Genomic DNA, 23,503 nt, shown 5'->3' on the forward strand with positions numbered 1-23,503 from the left:
ATGGTATTTTAAAGTATCCCATCTTTGCATACTAAAGACCTTCACAGACTGGGACATTCTGCCTGTCTTCTCTTGATTTTTATGTAACGTTGTGTCTTTGGTTAATGGCAAATGTGAGTCTTGAGTAGCTGGATGTGACAGCTTGGCAAACCAGATGAATCGCCACAGGGTTAAACGCCAAAATCCACAAAATCATACCAACCAAACCAAAAAGAAACAAAAAAACCTGTAAAAATCATGCTCACAAACTTTTGGAGACTGGCTCCAAAGTTTGTATGAGCTCAGAAGTGGATGAATTAAAGAAATAGAATGATTGAAAGAAGAGAAAACCCTCCTCGTCTGCTCCTCCATTAGCCAGAGGGGCCCAGCATTTCTGCATTTTAATAAGCGCCGCTACGATTTTAGGACTACTACTGATTTTACATGTGTGAGTCATTTGCATTTCACACCAATGAATCCATGCGCTGATCACTTGCCTGATCATTTTGATGGTAATTCTGGATAATTTTCAGCAATGTATGATTTTATCTTTTTTTCCCCCAACACTTTGACTCAAGGAATACCCTTGGTCAGGTAATAAATATAGACACAAAAAACACCCACCCCTGCTGGTCTGACAAAAAAAGAAATTTGTTGGTCTGAGTAATTGTCCCTCCCAGCTCTCTGTGGGTAGTGCTTAGTCATGGTTATTTTACCTCTCTTTCTCTTGCTGCTGCACAAACACACACACACACACAACTAGGAGGAAGTGTTTGTAGCATTTTTATTGGAAATACATCTTGATCTCTCTCTTATTAGAGGAGTGTGAGTGCTGAGTACTGTACGTGCTTTTTTTTTCATATATACTGCTTGACCTTTTCAGTTCACCTGCCTTTAATATGGCTCTAATTAAGAATTTAATTAGGACAGAACTTGCCAATTAATGGGCTTTGACATGTAAAGGTTTCGGCCTGTGGTGGAAGCAAATGTCAGCTCGGAGTAGGAAAAAAGGAGAAGAGTGTTGCTCCTCTGAGGAGGCAAATACTGATTTATGAAATAAACTGCTAAAAAAACATCTAATATACTGTATCTGTCTGCAGTGTGGTGAACAAAGGACAGCAGGGAAGAACTCTGACTTAAAAGGTTTTGGCAGACGTGCAAAAAACAGACAGGGTGTTTCTAATTAGATCATTTTTAATCCACTTATAACTGTTTTTTTTACTGTATATATAATGTGAATGTTGTTGAAATGTTACTGAAAATGATAAAATGCAGGGTGCAAACAAACACAGCTGCAGTGCGCACTCATAGGTCTGCAAAGGCTGTAAAAGCACACGTGCAAACACAGTTGCGCTTTTGAGTGTGAAGGCTAAAATATAATAAGTCTCTGCCCGCACACGTGCACAGGCACACATGAAAACACAGAGCTATTTCCAGCAGGGAGGGACGTGCGGCGCACCAGTCCTTTGATAACAACACCACTTACTTTAATCAGCAAATAACTGCCCCCAGTTATTTTTTTAATTCATTTTTATTTCTTAGTCTTAGTCTTTATGTTTCCTCTCTTTCCTTCCTCTGCAGGAGCCCTCACTCTTAATTTAAGTCATAAAAGTGTTACAGGGAGGAGGGAACACACAGGCACACAGGAGTACACACACACGTGCATCCTTGCGTCATTTGGTACACTTCGGTTAAAATCTAAGTTAACAAAGCACTCACAATAAGTCAGTTACTTAACAAAGTGTGTTGGTAAACAGTGTGTCATCTTTAAATTTACTCTGTCTTTTTAGTTTTCCTGTCAGTATCAAAAGTGCCGATCATGTACACACACACACACACACACACACACACACACACACACCTGTGACCAGAGTCTGTGGAGGCTGGAATGCAGCACAGAGCACATCACTGCGATGCTGAACGCCTCCCTTCCACTCTGACGGTTCGACAAAAGACTGCGAGAAGGAATGCAGTCGGAAAACTGTTAACATCCTACAGAGAGACACAGAGAGGAGGTGGTGAGAGGGAGGGAAGGTATAAAAGGTGTGATACATACACAGACTTCATAGACTTTCTTTACAGTATATGTTGGTGTATGAATAAGTGATCTGTTTTAATCTTATACATTGTTGTTATTATCCTTAATACTACAGGTAGTAGTAGTAACACCAGTATAAGTAGCTGTAATAGTAGTGATGGCAGTGGCAGTATTAGTAATAGTAATATTAGCAGAAGATATCTGTTACAATAGTAGTAGTAATAGTAATATGAGTGATATTAGACCTAGAAGTAACAGTTGCAGATAATAGTAATGGCAAATGGACTGCACTTTTCTAGTCTTCCAGGCCACTCAAAATGCTTTTACACTACGTCAAATTCATCCATTCACACACACGTTCATGCACTGGTGGCTAAGGCTACCACACATGGCTCCACCTGCTACTCAGTAACCATTCAAACACGCTTAACACCCCATTCAGACGGGATTAGTTTTACATAGGTACGTGGGGTAAAGTAATAATTACCAGAGATTTTAGTCCCGTCCGAATGTGCCATGTCAGTTATCATTACCGCACGATGTCAGCAAAGATTACCGTGACTTTTACCTTCTGTCCCGGGAAATTACCTCAGGTAATACTAATCCCGTGCAAATAGACCAGCAGTAAGTATGTGTGTAGATATTTCGTCATATCCTGTTTACACGTGGTTTTTCGCGGATTTTCAAGCATGGAGGCTCTTGAAGAAGCACTCAGTTTTGCACTTAACAGTCAGACAAGTCCGTGTGAAACCTCAGGTACTGTGGGCCTACGACAAACACGATTCAAGTGTGTTCGAGTGTGGTACGCACAGGAAGCAACGTCATATGCACATGACGGCAGGAGGGGACGGCGGTACGTGAATGGATTTACCCCTCCCACTTGTGGTAGTTTTACTGATATTTCTTATCCCGTGCGAATTGGCCATTAATATTACCAACGTCCTGTGGTAAAGTGACATTACCCCACGTGCCCATGTAAAACTAATCCCGTCTGTATAGTGCATTACACACATAATGAAACTGCCATTGGGAGCAATTTGGGCTTCAGTATCTTGCCCGAGGATACTTCAACATGCGGACTGGAGGAGCCAGGGATCAAACTGCAGATCTTTCCATTAGTGGAAGACCTGCTCCACCTCTGAGCAACAGCTGCCCCATAGTCAAAGCAGTCATAGTAGTAGTAATAGTAATAGCTGTAGCAGGAGCAGCAACGTAATAGTAGCAGTAGTAGATGTAGCAGGCCTACTAGGAGCAGTCGGAGTAATAGCAATATCGTAGCTGTAGCTGTAGCTGTAGAAATCCAAGTAATTGCATTAGCAGTGATAGTAGTAGTAGAAGTAGTAGTAGTAGTAGCACAACATGTACATTGTGAGATTAGACATTTTAAACCTGGGCTAAGAACTTTCAGATTTTCTACTCTAAAATGAACTGTTCACATTTCCTCATATTTTGGACCATTTTAAGTGAGACAGATTATTACCAGCACATACTGTATTTAGCAGATTATGTAATACATTATTATTATTTTCTAATGCATCATTGGGATGATGTGTGTGATTATTTTAGTATAAATCATATTTTCCCTGCAACAGATTCAAGCTTTGCTTCAGCTCTGCATCAAGTCAGTGTTTGAAATAAACATGGAAGCTGTGCTCATACACCACAGTGACCAACAGACACCATGCATGTGAAACAGGGATTTCAGCACACCTGCTATATGTTCTACTTGTGTAGTCTTTTGTTACATCTCATGACAGCACTTTTCTTTTCTTGTTTGTTCTTGTTGTGCAGGTAGTGTATGTGAACTGAAAAAAGATAATGCATTGTTGTTTCAAACTGAGGAATGTGTGTATCAGTTGGATGGGGATATATCAGCCCGCATGAGATTGTATGAGCAGCAGAAGGCAATCAGACTTTGAATTAGATACCATGCGACACAGCACTATGGATTAAACTGTGGTCTAGGTGGATGTGAAGAAACAGGAAATGATATGAGTGATGAAAGTCATAACGGCAGTATTTTCTTTTACTGCTGCTGATCTGTCGTCTGTGTTCTCTTTACCGCTGTGACACCCCAGAGAGCAAGACAGTGTGTGTGAGTTGGTGTGCGCATGTGGAGAAGAGAGAGAAAGAGGGAGTCGTATAACTTGATGATAGCACACTGCTGAGTTGAGCTCACTGGGTGTGAAATGATGAAGATGAAGATGAAGAGCAGATGTGATGTGGGTATAAAAAGAAACACACTCACTCTCTCTCTCACACACACACACACACACACAGAAACACACAAATGTGAGGTAGCGATACTCGTTAGAGTCCAGATGTCTGGTTGGCTTTGAGTCGTTGGCAGGCAGAGGGAGCAGGAGAGGACAGAAACACACACATGCACACACACACGGTATTTCTCACATACACACATATTCATTGTGACTCTTTGACAGGTGCAGTCTCTTTTATACACAGTGTGTAAACATACACAGTCTATCAGGGTGCTACTGCATCAAAACTCATTATGCTCACCTGGGTCTTAAATTTGTACACAGTTGGAAGTTTTTCAGCATCACACATTTGGTGTTGTATCCAATATTTGAGTGACACACAGGGTAAGTAACCACACGTAAATGCACACATCTTAAGTACCTCTCCCAGCCCATCACCAGTATACTCCTCTTCAGCAGCAGGACCTGTGAGATCTCCACAGCCCGACCCAGGCCGGCATTCATTCTGTGGAGGCAGCGGCCATTGAAGTCCCACACCTGCAGCACAAATAACACTCAAAGCGCTATCACAGCACTAGATGTGCTTTATTTAAAGGTGCTGTATGTGGCATTCAGGTCATTGATATAGCAGCAAACAAGTGTTTGCAATGAAGTCACGTTCCCTATGTGTGTTGACCCAAACTTCCGTGTTCTTTGTTGTATTTTATCCACGAGGAAGGCACCCTAGAGGGCCCTTCCTTGTTTTATCAACCATAGTGACAAGAGGGCATTTGTGCAGCGATTATCAATATACCGTCATTGGTGAATTGTTTTACAAATGCCCCCGAAATAAATACATTGAGTAACTCTTGTCCATTTGTCTGTTAGCCTATGGGCAATGGTTTTCTACCACTGGTTGTAAAATGATTCCATATTTAGCCTTAGCTAAAATAGCTGTAGCTAGCCTAGCCATGTAGCCAGTCTGACTGAACGATAACAAAAACAAAACGCCATCTAACCATATTGTTGCCATTATTCATTTGTGGGAAACCAATCATATATTGGATCACATGGAACTTGAACCTTAAGGCCAGTTCAGACCAACAGTTCTCGATGATACACAACCGTTTCAGAACGTTGCAGAGAAAAGTTGCTGCGGTGTGAACTGGCCGATCTGAGCTCGACTCAAGCCGGCTGATTGTGTCACCTGCAACTCAGCTGGTCAAATCACCTGTGGCTGGTTTTAGAAGGTAAAGCATCTGTTTCAACAGCCAATCGGCTTGTAGTAAAGTCCGCTGGTCAAGTTGACCATAGATGGTGTGTTCGGTTGCTGTGGCAGGTGCTCCATCCACGCTGAGCCCTCTGCTTCCAGCCTTATGTGGTGCTGGTGTGGGATGGTGGTTATATTATTGTGGTATATTGATTATGAATACAGTCCATCTGATGCTCGTTTTGTTTCTGTTTTTCGCCGTTTCATCACTACTACAAATGCAACTGTAGCCAGTATCTCACTATCACTATCCTTATTCATATTTTAAGAAGCTACAAATTATATTCAGCCACAAAATAAGCCTGAAAAGCTGCAAACAGAGTGGAGTCGTTGCATAGAGATGATACACCATCTCATCTAGTTGCATTGGTGTGAACGTCAGGTTTTTAGAAAGTTGCAAAATGGCGCATTGCAAGTAGGTGTCTGTTTCAACTTGTCTCGTCGCAAATCTTTGGTCTGAACTGGAGGTTCTGTATAGAACATTCAGAGCATTCATATAGCAGCAATCTATTTGCTATGTAGAAATATAAGCGAGTTACAATGTCCTGAGCAGAGAGTGAAGTCACATGTTGTAATCCAAGTTTCTTGAAGCCAATTCAGCTGTGCAGGCATGTGAGTGCGCCTGAGTCCCTGTGTGTATATCCCACAGATTAGCTAATCACTGCAGCTCTGCACTGAACACATACAGCAGTTACCACTGATACCCCTTGGTTTACAAGTTTAGCTCTGTCAGCGCTGTTGCCATTGTTAGTAGCTACTGCTCACACTGTAAGCAATTAGCCACTGGCTCAGTCATCTTCATGTTGAGAGCTGTGTGCGGAAAATCCCAGCTCAGACTCTAAAGCCCAGTTCAGCAACATTCCAAAGACCTGTCGGTTCACACTAATGCAAAATGGTGTATCATCTCTATGCAACACTCTCTCTCCTTTGCTCTGATGTCGAGCTCAGACCGGCCAGTTCACACAGATGCAACTTTTCTCTCTCTATAACAGCTTTGTATTGTCACAAATCATTGGTCTGAACTGGGCTTTAATAATAGATGCTCTGAATATCATATACAGCTCCATTAAAAGCAAAGGTTAATGCCAACAGAGAACACCACCCAATATGTCACCTTCATGTTTCCATACAAACTGTATGTGTCACTCTTCTAACATTCCCAATATTTTCTTGTCTGGGAAACAAAGAGGTAACAGAAATAGTAACAGTTGTGTTTACACCTGGGAGAAGTCCAACTGCTTGTTATTTTCAAAAAGTGAAAGCAAGATGTTTTGAAATCAGAATATTTGGCCACCTATGTGAGAACACACATGATCAAGTCACTATCCTACTGTACATCAATCAAACATGGCAGCTCAGGTAGTATTTCACACTGCCTGTCCAATCTTGGATGATGACGCATTTCGGATCTGTGCGTGTTGTGGCATTTAACAAAGAAACACTGATTGGCCCAATGGGAACGCTGTAATTAAAAGGTCAAAATTTCAAATTCTGAATGGCCCTAACTGCTACACCACGGGTTCAGTGTTGATGAAAATTGGCGAGATGATGCATCTTGTTCCAATTTGGCCCAAGGGGTGCCTGCTTCTTCTGCTGAGGACGACTTGTGTACTTGTTCCAAATGGCACTGTGAGTGTATACCTGACACTGCTTGCACATGCACAGGATGCACATGGCTGCATCCTCACAAGGGCTCATGGGGTCAGAGAGCTGATGTGGTTGATTATATTGATTATAATATGCATAATTATTTTACTCATCTGTTGAGAACAATTGCGCCGAGCTTGGAGTCATTATGCAGTGCTCAAATGTGGAGTGCAAATACAGTCACAGAGCACCACTTGTTTGGAATACCAACCAAATTTGAAACTCACAGGAAAAAAAAAAAAGTTGTGCTCGACACTATTCTGCCCAGAGAAGACACACATGCTTGCATATGCACACACATAATTAGAGAGGGTACAGACAGAGGAGACTATAACTGTTTTCTAAAATGGAAAAATGAGAACAAACACTCATTATGCATGGTGTCAACATGCATAACCAAACACACTATCTCGCTGATTCAAAAGCATACAGTAGCACCAAGATCAAAGAGTGGCTGCTGGTGTGCCACTTCTGTTTGAGAGGCATGTGCCGATATCTTCGTGGTGCGTCACTGTTGATTACAAATACGCCGGCCTTCACAAACATGTCAATAATTTTTCACTGACACATACAATTTCTTGAGGTAGCACTTGAGACTGGTATGCCGCTCTTGTGGCTGTACAGATACTGACATAAGACTGTCACACCAGTACAGCTGTCTGATACATATGCAAATGTGATACAACTAATATGATTTTACAACACATAGTGCAGTAAATGTTGTGTTTGTTTTTTATCTTTAAAAGATTAAAAAAAGATAAGTGGTTGGTAAATGCTGTGGAAGGGAACACATTACCAAAGGTCTACAGTGCCTCCTCCTGGAAGATGTAGAAACTTGCCCCTTCTGCAGAGTCATGCCAAAGATGGTATTTATTGTAAAACCACATCTGGCGTAATCAAACATACATTATCTTAACAATGACAATATGCCAATCATAACAGCGGTGGCATGGTTAATAACAAATAATATCCATTAATACATGCATTGTTAAAAGAGCTGTATACGACATTCAGAGTATATCTATGATTCACAGCCTGAGCTGGAGTGGTGTGCAGAGATCTCAACAAGGAGGTGGCTGGGCTGGCAGGTAGCAGCTAACGGTGCTAGCAGCGAACGGTGCTAACAGTGTGAACAATGCTATCAACGTCAACAGTGCTGACAGACCTGATGGTGTTAACCTGGGCAGCAAAGGAGGGTGGGAATTATGCTATTGCAATGCAAGTGTCGCCATTATCAGCGGTTACCGGCCCCTCCTGCCAGATAAGTGATGTGCAGAGCTGTGGTAATTAGCTAGTTAGCCATATCTTTACATAACAAATAGCTGATAGCTGCTATATTTTTGCTCTGAATGTCATAAACAGAAGCTTTAAAGCCAAGTTCAGACCAAAGCTCCATGACAAAACGGGTTGAAACAGGCAGCTACTTGCAATGCACCGTTCTAAAAACCTGCTGGTTCACCCCAATGCAACTCGCTGAGACAGTGTATCATCTCTATGCAACAACTCTCTGTACCACCGCTCTGTTTGCAGCTTTTCAGGCTTATTTTGTGGCTGAATATAATTTGTAGCTTATAAAAATATGAATGAGGATCGTGATAGTGAGATACTGGCTACAGCAGGATTTATAGTAGTGATGAAAGGTGAAAAACAAAAAGCATCAGATGGACTGTATTCATAATCAATATGCCACAATAATATATCTAAGCAGCGCCAATTAGTTAGTCAATGAGAATGTGTGTGCATGAGGGGGGCTTAAGCACATACAGCGAGCAGCAGCAATCCACAGTCCGACACTGCCACACATGAGGACGGAAACACAGGGCTTGGTGGGGACAGAGCACCTGCTACAGCAAGTGAACACGCAATCTGTGGTCATTTTGACTTGATCAGCGGACTTCACCACAAGCTGATTGGCTGTTGAAACAGGTGACGTGCTTTACCTTCTAAAACCAGCCACCGACGATTAGACCAGCTGAGGTGCAGGTGACACCATCAGCCGGCTTGAGTCGAGCTGAGACCGGCCAGTTCACACCACTGCAACTTTTCTCCGCAATGTTCTAAAACAGTTTTGTCTTGTCATGAATTGTTGGTCTGAACTGGGCTTAAGGGTTCCCTCGATCATTTAAACAAGTTCCACGTGATCCAATTCATGATCGCATACACAAATAAATTTAATAAAATAGTGCCCTCCACGTTGCTTTTCCATTGATAAAACGCAGTGCCGTGCCATATAAGCTGTCCTGTGTGCTAAAAAAACGTCTGCACCCTGCACCGCATGCAGCTGGTGCCCTTTTTATTTAGCCATAGAGTGACAAATTACAACAATTCAGTGAAGTGTTTCGTTTGTAGGAGAAATTACAAGTTTGAAATTCTTGTGGTTTCTAACAGTTGGCACTTCACCTTTCGCCTCACATCTTGTCTTTAAACTCATTTCAGAGTTTGCATCTCTATGAGGATCGACCTGCAGCTACACGGTTCACAGCTGAACGAGGGTGTGCATGTGTGTGTGTGTGTGTGTGTGTGTGTGTGTGTGTGCCCACCTACTTTGACCTCTCCGTCAGCGCCTGCAGTAAACAGCCGGGTCTGCGTACCATCCAGGGCCATGGCAGAGATCTCGGCGTTGCCGTGGCAACGGTGGAACTGCTTGACCTTCTGGCCTGTGTCAGCCAGCCAGCAGATCACAGAGGAGGCAGAGTCACTGCTAACTACCTGCAGAGAGGGAGAGCGAGAGAGCGAGAAAGAAAGGGTATCAATCATTAAAAGGAGTTTGATCCTGTCTGTGCTGCGAGCACGGCAGGTTCCACTGATGTATTCTTTAATGACTCTCAAAAAGCCAAACAATTCTCCACACTTCGTTACACTTTATTTCAGTGCTAAGTCACGTCTGAGGAAAATATGTGACTAATGCTGCTGTCAAGTGGGAATAAAAGCAGGGTGAAGAAAAACAAAATCAGGAGTGAATGCACTTTTTAAAATGAAAGATGTTCATATTGAATATATTAGCTATTTCCTTACTTCCTACACTGTGTGAGAAACTTGTGTCGGGTTTAAATCCATCACAGAGAGGGCTAAAGGGAACAATATAAGGAAGAGGTCACAATAATGACATACATTTAGGAGAAAACATCGATGTCATGGCAGCATCCAAAAAGGTTTAATGAAGTCAGCACATTACGTGATACAAACAATTTCACGTAAGGTCCATTTAGTAGCTGTTCTGTAGCTTATATGATCTTCATAAACAAACTATCAGGGATGCTGTCTCTGCCCCCTTCTTTACATCGTGTACACTGATAGTTGTGGCAGCAGCCAGAATAAATAGACACATCTTAAAGTCTGCTGATGACTCTGTTATTGTTGGCCTTCTTGAAGGGGAGGTTCGGGATCATGGGTCGGTGATGGATGACTCGGTGTGGTGAGTCTCTCCTCCTTCTGAATGTGTCAAAAATAAAAGGCATGGTCATTAATTTCAGAAGGTCACCACCATGCCCACTGCCATCTGTTGTAAAAAGCTGTTGACACTGACCCAGTGGGTGGCTACAAATATTTGGGTATTGTTCTTGAAAACAGACGTTGAAATTCCATGGTTGATACTACCTCCACAAAGGTCCAGAGACTTTTGTCTGAGTAAGGTAAAGTCTTTTTACATTGCTTTTGAGGTCATGACTCTCTTTTACAGATGTTTCATGGAATCTGTTTTAAATTTTTGGTTTATTAATTTAAATATGTCCAGTAAGAACAGACTTGGAAGTGTTGTCAAAGTGTGCAGTCAGATTTCACAGAGGAGGCAGAGGGAGGAGTCAGATCCAACTCTTAGACATTTATAACAGGCAGGTCCTTCGAAGGACTAATGCTAAACTCATCCATGACCTTCCACTCATGGATGAATTTAAGCGTTTTGCCCCCTGGACGTTGTTTCAGGGCAGCTGTTAGGAGCACCAAGAGATTTCACGTGTCCTTCATCCCAAGTGCTGTTGATATGCTTCATAGCAGTAGCACTCTGGCTGTATTCCTCGCACGTTCTTCTCACACTTGAACTTTGCACTCTTGCTCATGTGTAGCCTACTTGGTATGATATGAATTTCCATTGCTCTGTTGATTTAGTGGTTTTTACTTTTGTGCCCAAGGCACACTAAAGGGCAAGCCAAAATCTCAAGGCACACCTGTATTTATATCTGTGCATAATAGCTTCTATAACATGTTTTCACTCTTATCACGACATAAAATAAAACATATAAGAAAAGAAAGAAGAGTAGCTTTCGTGATGCTGTCTACTGACAGATTTTTCTCTCTTTTCTGTCGGTGGTAGGTCGTCTTTACTGGTGCTTTGTTGTAATTTGCTCTGTGCAATAAAGGAATCCTTTGTCGCGCTCACGGCTTTCACCTTTTAAATGATATCATCCCTCAAACTGGCTGCCAATCAGGGCCTTTGATGTGTCACACACTAAAAATTCCCATGTGCAAACTGTTACAAATAGCTTCCCCGTGAAGTTTTTTTTTTTAGAATTAAATCTAATTAAATTACATTTTTTAGCAAGAGTTTGGCTCTTTATTCAGAAATGGGTGCACAGGACACACTGATACATCCATCCATCTATTTTCGTAAACGCATATCCTCTTGCGGGTCGCTGGAGCTGTCCCCAATGTCAGCTATCCCAGCTGACATTGGGCGAGAGGCAGGGTACCCCCGGGACAGGTCACCAGACTATCACAGGGCTGACACATAGAGACAGACAACCATTCACACTCACATTCACACCCATGGGCAATTTAGTGTCACCAATTAACCTGCATGGCTTTGGACTGTGGGAGGAAGCCGGAGCACCTGAACCCTGGCTGCAAAACAAATTTCCCTTAGGGGGAGAAACAAAATGGATGGGAAGCCTTTAAATGGTTCGAAGAAAGTTGATGTTTGAACATGTAGGCAAACTCCATCTACTGATGAAGAGTGTGTGATACAGCTGAAAGCTCTGGAGTGGCTAATAAATGGACTCTAAATTGAGATTGCATCATCAATTGCGGTTCAGTTTAAAACACCATACTGGCTGCCTACTACTTGCCATATGTGTCTGGATAAAGATCAGCATAAACAATTAAAGAGATGAAAATCAAAGAAATAAAGTCTCAGGGAGCTATTTGACCTGCGTACCTGTCTGAACAGACTATTATACAGCACACAGGTAACAGGGTGCTCATGGCTGCTGGTCCGCTTCTCCTCCCTCGTAGTCTCCAGCAGGAGAAGCAGACTGTTGAAGGAAAGCAAAAGGAGTTGACGCTCCTCGTGGAGAAACAGGATGGTGTGTGTGTCCTCCTGCGTCTTTGGGAAGACACCAGCCAGACGGTGAACACACTTCTGAAGAGATACATCCCATAGACACAGGACCTGGAAAGTTTATGAGTACATTGTACTTCAGAACTATGAAAGCCAATTAATATCACGAGACGTTATCATAATTACAGAGCAAATACATGAAGTGCCAAGAAGAATGGCTACTCTAGAAGCCTGTGCACAATGTGCCACTTAGTCAAAATTCACAAGGACTCAGCTATATTGCTTTACGGTACACAACAAGATGACTGTCGCTGTTCCAGGAGCTCTTCCAGAGGAAGCCGAGGTAAAGCCTTTCAGAGTTTGTTGCAATGGCAGATGGTGTTTGAGCAGAAGGCAGATGGAACATAAATCACTTCTAAAATATTCATTATCTTCAGAAAAGCCAAAGAGAAGGCAAACATGCACAGCGCTACAAGGGGGGAGAGGAAAAGCAGCACAAGCACTAACATCCTCTTTGCACCAGAGAGAAGAAGGATTTAAAGATACGGTCCTCATTTTGAGAGACACCAGCTCTCATAATGGCAACAGTGTGAAACAGGCTACCAATCATCTGCACCGTGGCCTCCTTCCTCTGCAGCAATTATTGCAAGGTATTACAATTAATATTACAGTGATAGGGCTCTTTATCAGTACATTATCGTCTCTAGCAGAGCGCTGCTGCTCACAGAGACACACAGACTCACACTCCTACCTTATCTTTGGAGTAGCTGAGCAGTTGTTGCTTGGTCTGCATGAACTGAACTGCGGTGATGGGGCTCGTGTGCCCGACGAGCCTGCAAACCGGCTCTGAAGTCACATAAGGGTTCCACAGCAAGACCTGATGATCCACACCTGCTGTGGCTGCAACCAGTCAGAGAGTCCTAAATTAGCAGAAGCGCTAGCTGCAATTAATTAAAGTAAACCATGCTGATTTTAGTCTCCTTCAAAAAAATCATTTGATAGTTTTGATGCCTCTTTATGTCTTTGTGTGAGTGTAGCAAAGATTCCTTTCCACCGTGCCAACCAAACATGTACAGTTTTTCTGGGGAAAGTTTTTTTGCACTTTCTTCACCCTCTCCAACAAATTGTGGATTTCAGGCTATATATATATTTTTTTATTTATTTATTTTTTTTATATATACTTTATTAATCCCCGAGGGGAAATTCAATTTTTCACTCTGTTGTCAATTACACACAGGTCCAAACACACACATGCACAAACTGGACCTATACATGCACTAAGTGGAGAGATGTCAGAGTGGGCTGCCCATGACAGGCGCTCCGAGCGGTTGGGGGGTTAGGTGTCTTGCTCAGGGGCACCTTGGCAGTGCCCAGGAGGAGAACTGGCACCTCTCCAGCTACCAGTCCATGCTCCATATTTTGGTCCGGGCGGGGACTTGAGCAGGCAACCCTCCGGTTCCCAACCCAAGTCCCTATGGACTGAGCTACTGCAGCCCCCAACCCTAACCCTAACCCTATATACATCAAACTATCCCAATGATGAACTATTCACTAGTAAATATTACAAGTCTTGACTGGTACCCACCTATCAGGTTGAGTCCATGGTGGTGGTCCATGTCCCACACACCCCTCTTTGTAAAGAACAAAGTGACTCGTAGACCCCTGCTTTCCTTTTCCCTCCAGCCGATCACCATGCTGCTCTGCGGTCTGGTGCTACAGGACACAAAGGCTTCCAGTGAGCCCAGGTAACGTACTGCAGGGAGCAGGAGAGAATCAGAAAATGAGTGTAAATTAGTTTTAACAGATATACAAACAGACAGTTAGGGAAATTAATTAACTTTTTGTCTCGTCTTTCCTTTGTTTTAATTGTTGCTTTGTTGTGGTTGCTGTTTACTCTGGAAATCCATTGTTAATAATGCATCAGCACTGCATCAGCACTGGTGCAACAGCTGGTTTCAAATGTAGAACTGCAACCAACTTCTGAAAGTACAGATCACTTGGTTAACGTGTGTATTCTTGGCAGCTCTGTCCCCTAGGAATTATATGTATATCATAGATTGTATAAAATAATGGACATAGCTACTGTGACATCATCCATTGTTTGTGGACTGCTGTTACGGAGCCTCGAGTTTGTAATTTTGGCCATTGCCATGTTGTTTTGTTGGAGCCAGAAGTGACCATATTTGAGAAAAGGTTGATGCTGTGGAGAGTGAGTGGTGGATCTGACGCAAAGACTGTTGCGATGCCTCACAGACAGCCTGTCACTCAAGCAGCCCCGCCCTTATATATGTGCAACTTTAAGCCTTAATAAGATGTAAACAGGTGAGTTATATAAAAATTCACCTCCCATACAGCTGTTATGAATGTTGAAAGTCGCTATAGAGACCAGTTCTAACATGGGTGTCTATAGCTCCGTTTCCATCTAGCAGTACAATACAGTACAGTTCAGTTCGGTACGCTTTTTTTCTGTTCCCACTGTGAAAAGTTGTGGATGATACCAATGGAATCGTTCCGTACCGTCCCCATTTTTGGTCCCCCTTCTGTTGGGGTACCTAGCACACAGATCTGGTGCTAAAAGGTGGAGCTGTGAACACTGCCGTCTGTTGATTGGTCAATAGAGGACGGTCACTCTGCCTCATTCTGTGGACAATAAACAAGGTGCAGACTGACAAAGGAGGAAATACAGTGAGTGCTGGATGGAGCAGTGAGTGACAACAACCCCGCCCACATGAAAGGGGGGCTTGTGGGGATTTACTCGCCTTAGGAGCCAGCCTCAAGTGGCCATTGAAGGAACTGCAGTTTTTGGCACTTCTGCATTGGCTTTTTTTTTTTATACAACAATTTTTTTCTTATATACAAACATGTTTTTTGAGGGAAATGTATTGCCGAACAAATTATGTTTTCTATCAATATAAAAGAGAAAATGTTGCTAATTAACATAGCTGGCAAGTAGCAAAAAATTGACACAAAATGTTCACTTGCTCAGTTGTTTTCTGGCAATATGGACATTCTCGAAACATTATCCACTCATGGTGACACCAGCACTATTTTTCTATTATAAGATTTAGAACCTTTCCCAACCTTAACCAAAGTGCTTTTGCTGCCTAAACCTAACCACACACAGGAGACTGGAAGCAAACTCGAGACTCTGGTGTCACAGTCCTGCACTTTGCCTCTATCCAACCTGACCACCTACTTACAAATCGAGCATGGTACATTAATTTAATTGACTCAAAGACACACTGTCTCTGAGCATAATTCAGGCAGCAATTAAGTTGTCACTACAACATAATTATGAATGCAATTTAGCAATATACAAACATAATTTATAGGAGACAGGGTTGATCTCAAAAAGAAATCCACATACCATGACTTTGTGGGAATGTGTGACTGAGCAGAGGGAAAGTCTCCATTTGACAGAGAATAGTACTGCCACTTAATTAAAATGTTTATCTGCACAGATCTGATTTTAAGTTTCCTCATGCAAACTCAGTTTAAGAGAGGAAATAAGGAAACAATCATTAAATGAAGGCCACTGGCTTCCAAGCAGCCCCTCTGCGTGGAGCAATAATGCAGCAGAAGTTACCAGCAGAGGGAATAAATAAGTTTAAACTCCGACAAATTCAATGTAAAAACAACATTGCAACACATTTTGATGATGACACACTGTTCATTAGTTACTTCATCCCTCTCATGCCAAAATGCTTTCACTACCAGAACTCTGAAGGACATCCACTCTCTGAAATGGCTGTGCTAAATGTGCATTGACCGCAACCCTGCTGTATAGTAAACCAACCAATCCGCAGGCGCTCAGCACAGCATAGAATTAGGGCCGGTTTGATTTGCTCACTGGTATTACAGAAAATGTAATGGATCTTGCATCACCATCCGTCTCAATTAACGCTTTGATTGAGAACAGCTAAATTGGATGCCACACGTCTCCATTAGAGGCTGCCGAGCTTTCAAATACTGCACAAATAAGTGCGGGATGCGAGATGGCATGTGACAGTCGCAGGTCAGAGGTCGGCCACATTGCTAGGCCAAATAATTACGTCTGATTGCATTTCATACACCACATCTTTTCTCCCGCCTGTGAATTAAAAGATCAGAGGATTTTCAGACAGCGTTGCATGACTCATCATTGATTAATGAGGCCTTCTCTCTCTTTCACTGACACACACAAATCATAAATCCAGCTATCTGTGATGCAGATACACATACGGCTTTAGCCGGCGTTGTATGTAATGACACACTTTTATTGCTGTGAGATTAGAATTTAAACAGCGAGAGTCATTTACATCAAAGCAAGCCTCTTTTGTCCTGCACCAAATCGCCGCACATTTTGGGAGATTTTACCAACACGCTGACGTTTTTCCATAATGTCCATTTCACTTCTTTGATCGCAACATTATGCAGATATGTTAATGCCTTTCTCTCTCACACACACTTCCCACAGTTCTCCTTCCTTGTCCTTTCAGCTCTGTGTCCATCCCAATTTCCTCCTAATTTCCTCTCACTTTTCCTCTCGGTTCCACCGCCCTCCCTCCTTCCTCCCCTCCCCCCTCCGCACCTTCCCCCTCCTCTCTCTGGTGGCCCGTGAGCCCGAAGGTTTGGAGGTCTGGATAACCAGCCATGTCTAATGGTACACAGCCCACTCATACTGCAGGGTGGGCAACTTCAAAAGAAACAGCACCAGCACCCCAGAGGTATGCAAACACACATATACAGTCGCACAAGCTCCCTCCTTTCCTTTCTCACACTCTCAAAACACCACACACACATACACACGCACACACAGCAAACCTTAGTGTGCACCCTCTCTTGTTGTTCTGCATGCATGCGCACACACAGCCTGCAAAATTTCACTTAAGCAACGCTTTTAATGTTTTGGCACTGTCTCCTCTGATTTCCCCCTTTTTTGTTTTCCCTTTGTTTTCCCATTTGTTGTGGTTATTTATATGTACTTTATTCTTGTTTTCCCCCTTTATCAGGATCTCCCCTTTCAGCCAAGCTAGTCTCAGAGCGCTGCCTCGGCTGAATCATTATCAAACAGCCCAATGACTCTTCAGAGGGGCTCTGTGCGAATGATGCAATTGAGATACAACTAAGCGACCTCTTTGTTACCCAGGCTGAGCTCAAGTGGGGGAGTCTCAGGAGGCCAGACCTCAAGCCCGTGACTTTATGCCAATAGTCAAAAGTCTGGCTATGCAAGACTATAAAGTGGATGACTCAGGACTCGCTGCATGTGTGTCGGTGTGTGCACACCAGCGACAGAGACACACCCAAGCGTTTCCATGGTGTTGCATAAGCCATTATTGTAGCGATAATGAAAATGTGAGCAAGCCAGCACAGGCAGTGGCTCTCATCGCAGGTGTCAAGGTGAGAGTGTGTGTTTGTGAGTGTCTCTGTAATCAGAGCCACTCATTTCTGACCTGCAGCCCCACGTGAACGCAGTTACAGGAATGAGCAGCAGGATTGAGTCCCATTAGCAAACATGAAACTTGCTTTCTGATACTTTGGCATGTTGGAACTCATCTTCAATTTCTGCTTCATCTACATACAATATGAAATAGCAGTGTAAACAGAGAAGTGTGGATTGAGACAGGGCAATGGGCAGCGGAGGAAACAATGACAAAGCTACAACAAACACATGCTTGTGTGCATTTGTACATCGGGCTATCATCAGAAAGAGACTTTATAGTTTTCATCTATGATTTTTTTTTTTCCTGACGACACATTTAAGTAAACTTTTTTATAAGCATGTGTGTATTTCCTACCTTTTCTAACCCAGGCAGGTGCGTGAGCTCGGTGCGTCACAGTGTAACAGCAGTGATGCTTTCCTTTGACCAGGTCGTCCCACAGGACGATGTCTGCTGAGTCTGAGTCCATCCGCAGGCTGAGTCTCTCAAACAGAGAGATCTCAGCTGAGGTAAAATATAAAGCACTGACCTGGGACAGCACACATACATGCACACACACAGTTATGGAGCCATAGACTGATGAACACATCCAGATGATGCAGATACAAAATGCAAAAAAGACCCCTGACTATGGCTGGCAGGATATCAGGTTTTCACTATAAAATTATTGTGGCCACAAGAATTGATGCTAAAAATACATTCAAAAAAAGAAAGAAAAAAAGAAGTTAAATTAAATTAAAATTAAAATAAATGAATAATAATAATAATAAAATTACAAAACTCTCAGCAAAAATGGGAACTACTATCAAATTATTTATTTAAACCAGTATGAATATTTCTTGTATAAAAAAGAGAACACAACATCTCTCTTTAATGTCTTAAAACCTGTTCACAGCTTGGATTAATTGAAGAAAATCTGTTTTGATTCTTTTGATTAGTGGACGCTTATGGACTACAGGAACATTAATAATCGAGGAATGGACACATATCTCTCGTTTATCATGCCTGTAAATCTCAATGAATTATACTTTGGTGCTTGTAGTTACGGTAAAATGAACTGAACGACTGAAGCGTGGAGAATTAACTGAGCTAATAATGTGTAGCATGTCCATATTGGCAAAAGTTTAAACATCTCAAGCGGTTAGCCAACAACCCAGTGGGCTACAAGAGGTTTTACATCTTCAGATTTCTTTATTGTCATTGTACAAACATACAACGAAATTCAGATGCATTCAAGGACTGGGCTCATATATAAAGATAAGTATTAAATAGTGATAAATTAGTAATAAAAATGGATAATTATTTGGCATTCAAAGAACCAATGACAACCAGACCTGGCATCTAATGTGGACCTGCGTTTATTTGTCAAAATGTGTAGCCACACCCAGCTTTACTTTCCTTTATTCAATCTATAAGGACAATGCACATTAATCAACATTTCTGTAAAAGTGCCAGAGATAGCCAGCTGGCTAATTTTCAACTGCAGCCAGTAGAAGCAACTCTGTGTTTAATTGAGACTCAGCTTTTAACTGAAGCTTTAAGGTACACTCAAAATACAAATGAAGCTAGGTGGAGGGGGGACAAAACAAGAATGGAAAGAAGCAGAAATTATTTAAGAGGAGCTGTATTATTTCAACAATATTATCATATGTGTGTTATTAACATGATACAAATATTTCATTTTTCAGACACAGTAATTGCCAAAAGTCTGTTATTCTGTATCACCTGTCCTCCAATGTCTCCTATGGTGAGGACGGCCAGATCCGGTTGAGAAGGATCCACCCAGTAGTCTAGACACCACGGAGTAAACTTCAAACCCTACAGAGGAAAAGAAGTTATGTGTGTGTAATGTTATATCTCATGTCCATCTACGTTTTTTCAGGTTATTTTATAAATACTCTGGAAGCTCAATATCCAGAGTGCGATGGTAGAAAATGCTAAAAACCAATGGAACGATGTAGCTCTTACCTGGAGTTTATACTTGCAGCTAAACTCCACTTTCGATAGTAAGTCATAAAAACACACCTCCTTACTTGTGAAAGAAACTGCTATCTGAGAATACAGAAGAGGAGTGAAAGGTGTTGATTAGGAGCAGAAAGACAGCGGTTCAACTCATCAGTGTGATCCTATAATGATTTCCTCTGACTGATAATTGATGCTGACAGTAACTGGAAAATCTTCACGTGTGTTATGCAACAGCATTATATCAGTTACCCACAAATCTGTATTTGTATAACTGTAAATCAATAATTGATGGTCTTATTACTGAAAAATTCATGTTTATTTTCTAAGCATTATGCAATGACTTCATGTCTGCGATGCCATTAACCAGTGTGAATGATCAATGATTTATTTATTGAATGAAATGCTTGTTTACCTCTGCCCTAATAACACAGGATATTTATCAATAATTAATAAACAGTTTTTCAGTTGTGTAAGCTCTGCTACAAGACCCAGATATGGCAACACAACCAGGACACCAATCTATAACTTTACTGATTGATCAGCTGTTTGTTGTGTGTGTGTTTCTAAATGTGAAAGTCACCTTGTTTACATTGTGCAGCAGCACCATGTCTGTGACCCAGAGGTCTTTGGGTGTGACGGTGCTGTTTTGCAGTCGATGTGTGTGCAGGAGGGACATGTCCTCTCTGTCCCGCAGCCCCACAGTTCCTCCTTTGCTCACGGTCAGATACTGACCTGAACTCTGCAGGTACAACACCTGGGTGGGGGGGCACCAGAGGACATCACAACACAGCAACATTTAACCCGGACAAATATATGGATCGGCGCAAACCCACAGAAAGACTCTGCTTACTTTACACTTGTGAAACTGACCTTCAGCTTTAAAGCTCTCTGTGATTCAGCATGTAGCGTTTTAATGTGACATTAATTAGTCAAATGGGGGCGACAACCTTGAAGATTAAAACATCCTTATATATATTATAAATAGTTTCCTTTCCTGCCATAAAACTACACTATCATAATGACTTCATCAAACAAGAGCTCCACCCTTCATCTTACTCTCATTGTGAGTTAAAGTGAGCAGAGCGTCATGTTCTCCCGCGCTAAAACCAATAAAACAAAAAGGATTAATGAATGGTGCCATTTTATTGGCTGAGCTTCAAGGAGAAAAAACTGAGAGCAGCAGAAAAAAATGCCTGAGCTGACTGTGTCTGATGAGGAAGAGACACTGAATATCTTTAATGAAAGAAGAGGTTTATTAATACGTACAGAACAGAGGTCAGGGCTTAGATGTACTGCTGATGTAATTACTGCAGACTGGGTCACTCTCCCACAGCCGACTGCAGGCTTTGGATCCCTCAGATTGGCATGTCATGTATTTATCGTTACTTATTCTAATTACCTATTTATCAAGAGCAGGTGAGTCACTGGAACGACGAGATTCAAGTGACTTTTTTCTCAGATGTACCAAATGGAGCAGCGCTGGCTTCTCTTAAAACTGACTGCACGTTGCTGCTCAGTTTGACTTGTCTGTGTGGCTGCCTTTGCTATAAACAGCCAACATTCAGCCTTCTTTTCAAGCTAGCCTGTCCCAATGAAACAATTGTTTTAGTGAGACTTAGAATCAGTTCCCTTGATTTTTTAGTCTCACTGAAGCTGGTAAAAAGGTGGCAAGGTGCTGAAATTCTACTGTTAATGAGATTACATGGCAGTAGATTAGCAATTAGCCAAAAACCCCAATATATTTCAGCTAATCAGTAAGACCAATGCAAGAAACTGCGAAAAAACATGGCATGCCAAAAACATGTAGAAAAGAAGCTAAACTAACATGTTAGCAAAGAGCGGCCTCTATATAATTTTAGCAGAGACAGAGAGACAAGTGCTATGCCATTGTTTCAAAGGCCCAAAATTCCAAAGCTCCATTAGTCTGAAAAATGTCCCACTGGACCAATTTCTTTGACATTCTGTTATCCCAAAACAGATGCCTAATGCTCTGAAGTCCTGATTCCCCAAAAAAGCCCACTCCCTGCAGTTAGTTTCACTTTCTCAGCAGTGTTTAAGCCACCAATGCCGGGTGTTTCACTGACCCTTCACAGTATTTCTTGGCTGCGTTCAAGCTACCGATCCCTGGTGGTGTTACCGATCCTTTGTGGCGTTCGAGCTACCAATCTCGTGTGTTTTTACGGACCCTTCCCAGTGATCTCTAGCAGCATCCGAGCCACCAAACCCAGATGTTTTTACTGACCCTTTGCAGCATTTGTTAGCTGTGTTCGAGCTACCAATTCAGGTTGGTTTCTCTGTCCCTTCAAGGCGTTTCTCAGCGGTGTTCCAGCTACCAATCCTGTTTGGTTTTATTGACCCTTTGCCCCATTTCTCAGTGGTGTTTGAGCTACCAATCTCAGGTGTTTTCACCATCCCTTTGTGACATTTCTCAGCAGCGTTCGAGCTTCCAATCCTGGGTGGTTTTACCGAAACCTTAGCACCATTTCCCAATGGCATGTGAGCCACCAATCCCAGTTGTTTTTCCTGACCCTTTGCGGCATTTCTCAGTGGCATTCAAGGTATCACTGATTTTTTTAACTGATTCTTTGTGGTGTTCGAGCTACAATTCTCAGGCCTTTTTTACCGACCGTTCTCAGTGTTTCCCAGCGGCATTTTAGCCACCAAACCCAGGTGTTTTTGCTGAGCCTTTGCAGTGTTTCTAGGCTCTGTTCAAGCTACTGATCCCAGGTGGATTTACTGACCCTTTGCGGTGTTCGAGCTACCGATCTTGGGAGCTTTTACCAACTCTTCCCAGTGTTTCCTAGTGGCAGTTGAACCACCAAACCTAGTTGTTTTTACTGACCCTTTGCTGCATTTCTCAGCTGTGATCAAGCGACCAATCCCGGGTGGATTTACCAAACTTTTGCGGCATTTCTCCGTGGTATTGGGGCTACCAATCCTGGGCATTTTTACCAACTTTTCCTAGCCTTTCCTGGCAGCATTTGCGCTACTGAATCCAGGTGTTTTTCATCGACCCTTAGCTATTTTTCAAGCAGCTTTTGTGCCACCAAATGTGGGCGTTTAAAGCCAAGACATGACACGTGTTTTGGAAAAAATGTACTTTGGAGCAATGGGCATTTGTTTTAAGGAGAACAGGTTGTCACAAAAATGGGCTTTCAGTCAAATGGGACATTGTTCGAACTACTGTGACTTTGGGGTTTTGGGCCATCTAAACAATGGGCAGTCTCAGAGAAATATTAGGTCTTTAGATACTAAACACTGTTCAACAGCTAGTTGAGTAAGTGTAGCTTTAAATATATTTTTCGCTACCCTGCATGAGTTGTGCCACACTTTACCGACAGTGTTATAAACTGCAATTAGAGTCTACCAAGCCCCATTAGTCTGTCTGCCTCTCTAAGACCAATCTGAGCTATAGGGGTCAAAACCTTCCAGCCATTTGGAAAACAACTTACACAACATTCTGACATTTTGACATTCTCAGGATTGAAAGATTAAAGTGGTGAGCCATCACTTTATCCACAGCAGTAGGCACTTTATACTGGCCGCTTCATTTACATATTAATTGATAGATGTTAAACTTAAAGGAGTCCAGAGCCATTTATCTCAAAAGAGGTGGGCCTTTTTGATGAGCAAGACCCTAATACTTTCACACTTTTCCTTGCACAATGTTTAATAATGTGGAATTCCACCCTGTCAGCAGAGTTTTGGATTCTC

At 42.3% G+C, this 23,503-nt stretch overlaps 1 protein-coding gene across 1 annotated transcript in view; it reads right to left on the bottom strand.

Annotated features, from left to right (window-relative positions):
- Nucleotides 1-23,503, bottom strand: part of LOC117259221 (cilia- and flagella-associated protein 337-like) — a 40,566-nt gene that overhangs the window by 12,872 nt on the left and 4,191 nt on the right. Inside the window, exons 4-13 of the mRNA XM_078167173.1 lie at nucleotides 20,370-20,543; nucleotides 19,793-19,876; nucleotides 19,550-19,642; nucleotides 18,182-18,353; nucleotides 13,990-14,157; nucleotides 13,156-13,304; nucleotides 12,282-12,515; nucleotides 9,677-9,841; nucleotides 4,658-4,773; nucleotides 1,841-1,971 (exon numbers count right to left, since the gene is read on the bottom strand). Coding sequence (XP_078023299.1) covers nucleotides 1,841-1,971; nucleotides 4,658-4,773; nucleotides 9,677-9,841; nucleotides 12,282-12,515; nucleotides 13,156-13,304; nucleotides 13,990-14,157; nucleotides 18,182-18,353; nucleotides 19,550-19,642; nucleotides 19,793-19,876; nucleotides 20,370-20,543 — 1,486 coding nt within the window. The remainder of the gene's footprint in view (nucleotides 1-1,840; nucleotides 1,972-4,657; nucleotides 4,774-9,676; nucleotides 9,842-12,281; nucleotides 12,516-13,155; nucleotides 13,305-13,989; nucleotides 14,158-18,181; nucleotides 18,354-19,549; nucleotides 19,643-19,792; nucleotides 19,877-20,369; nucleotides 20,544-23,503) is intronic.

The sequence above is a fragment of the Epinephelus lanceolatus genome, chromosome 4, assembly GCF_041903045.1.
Source record: "Epinephelus lanceolatus isolate andai-2023 chromosome 4, ASM4190304v1, whole genome shotgun sequence".
NCBI classification, from domain to species: domain Eukaryota; kingdom Metazoa; phylum Chordata; class Actinopteri; order Perciformes; family Serranidae; genus Epinephelus; species Epinephelus lanceolatus.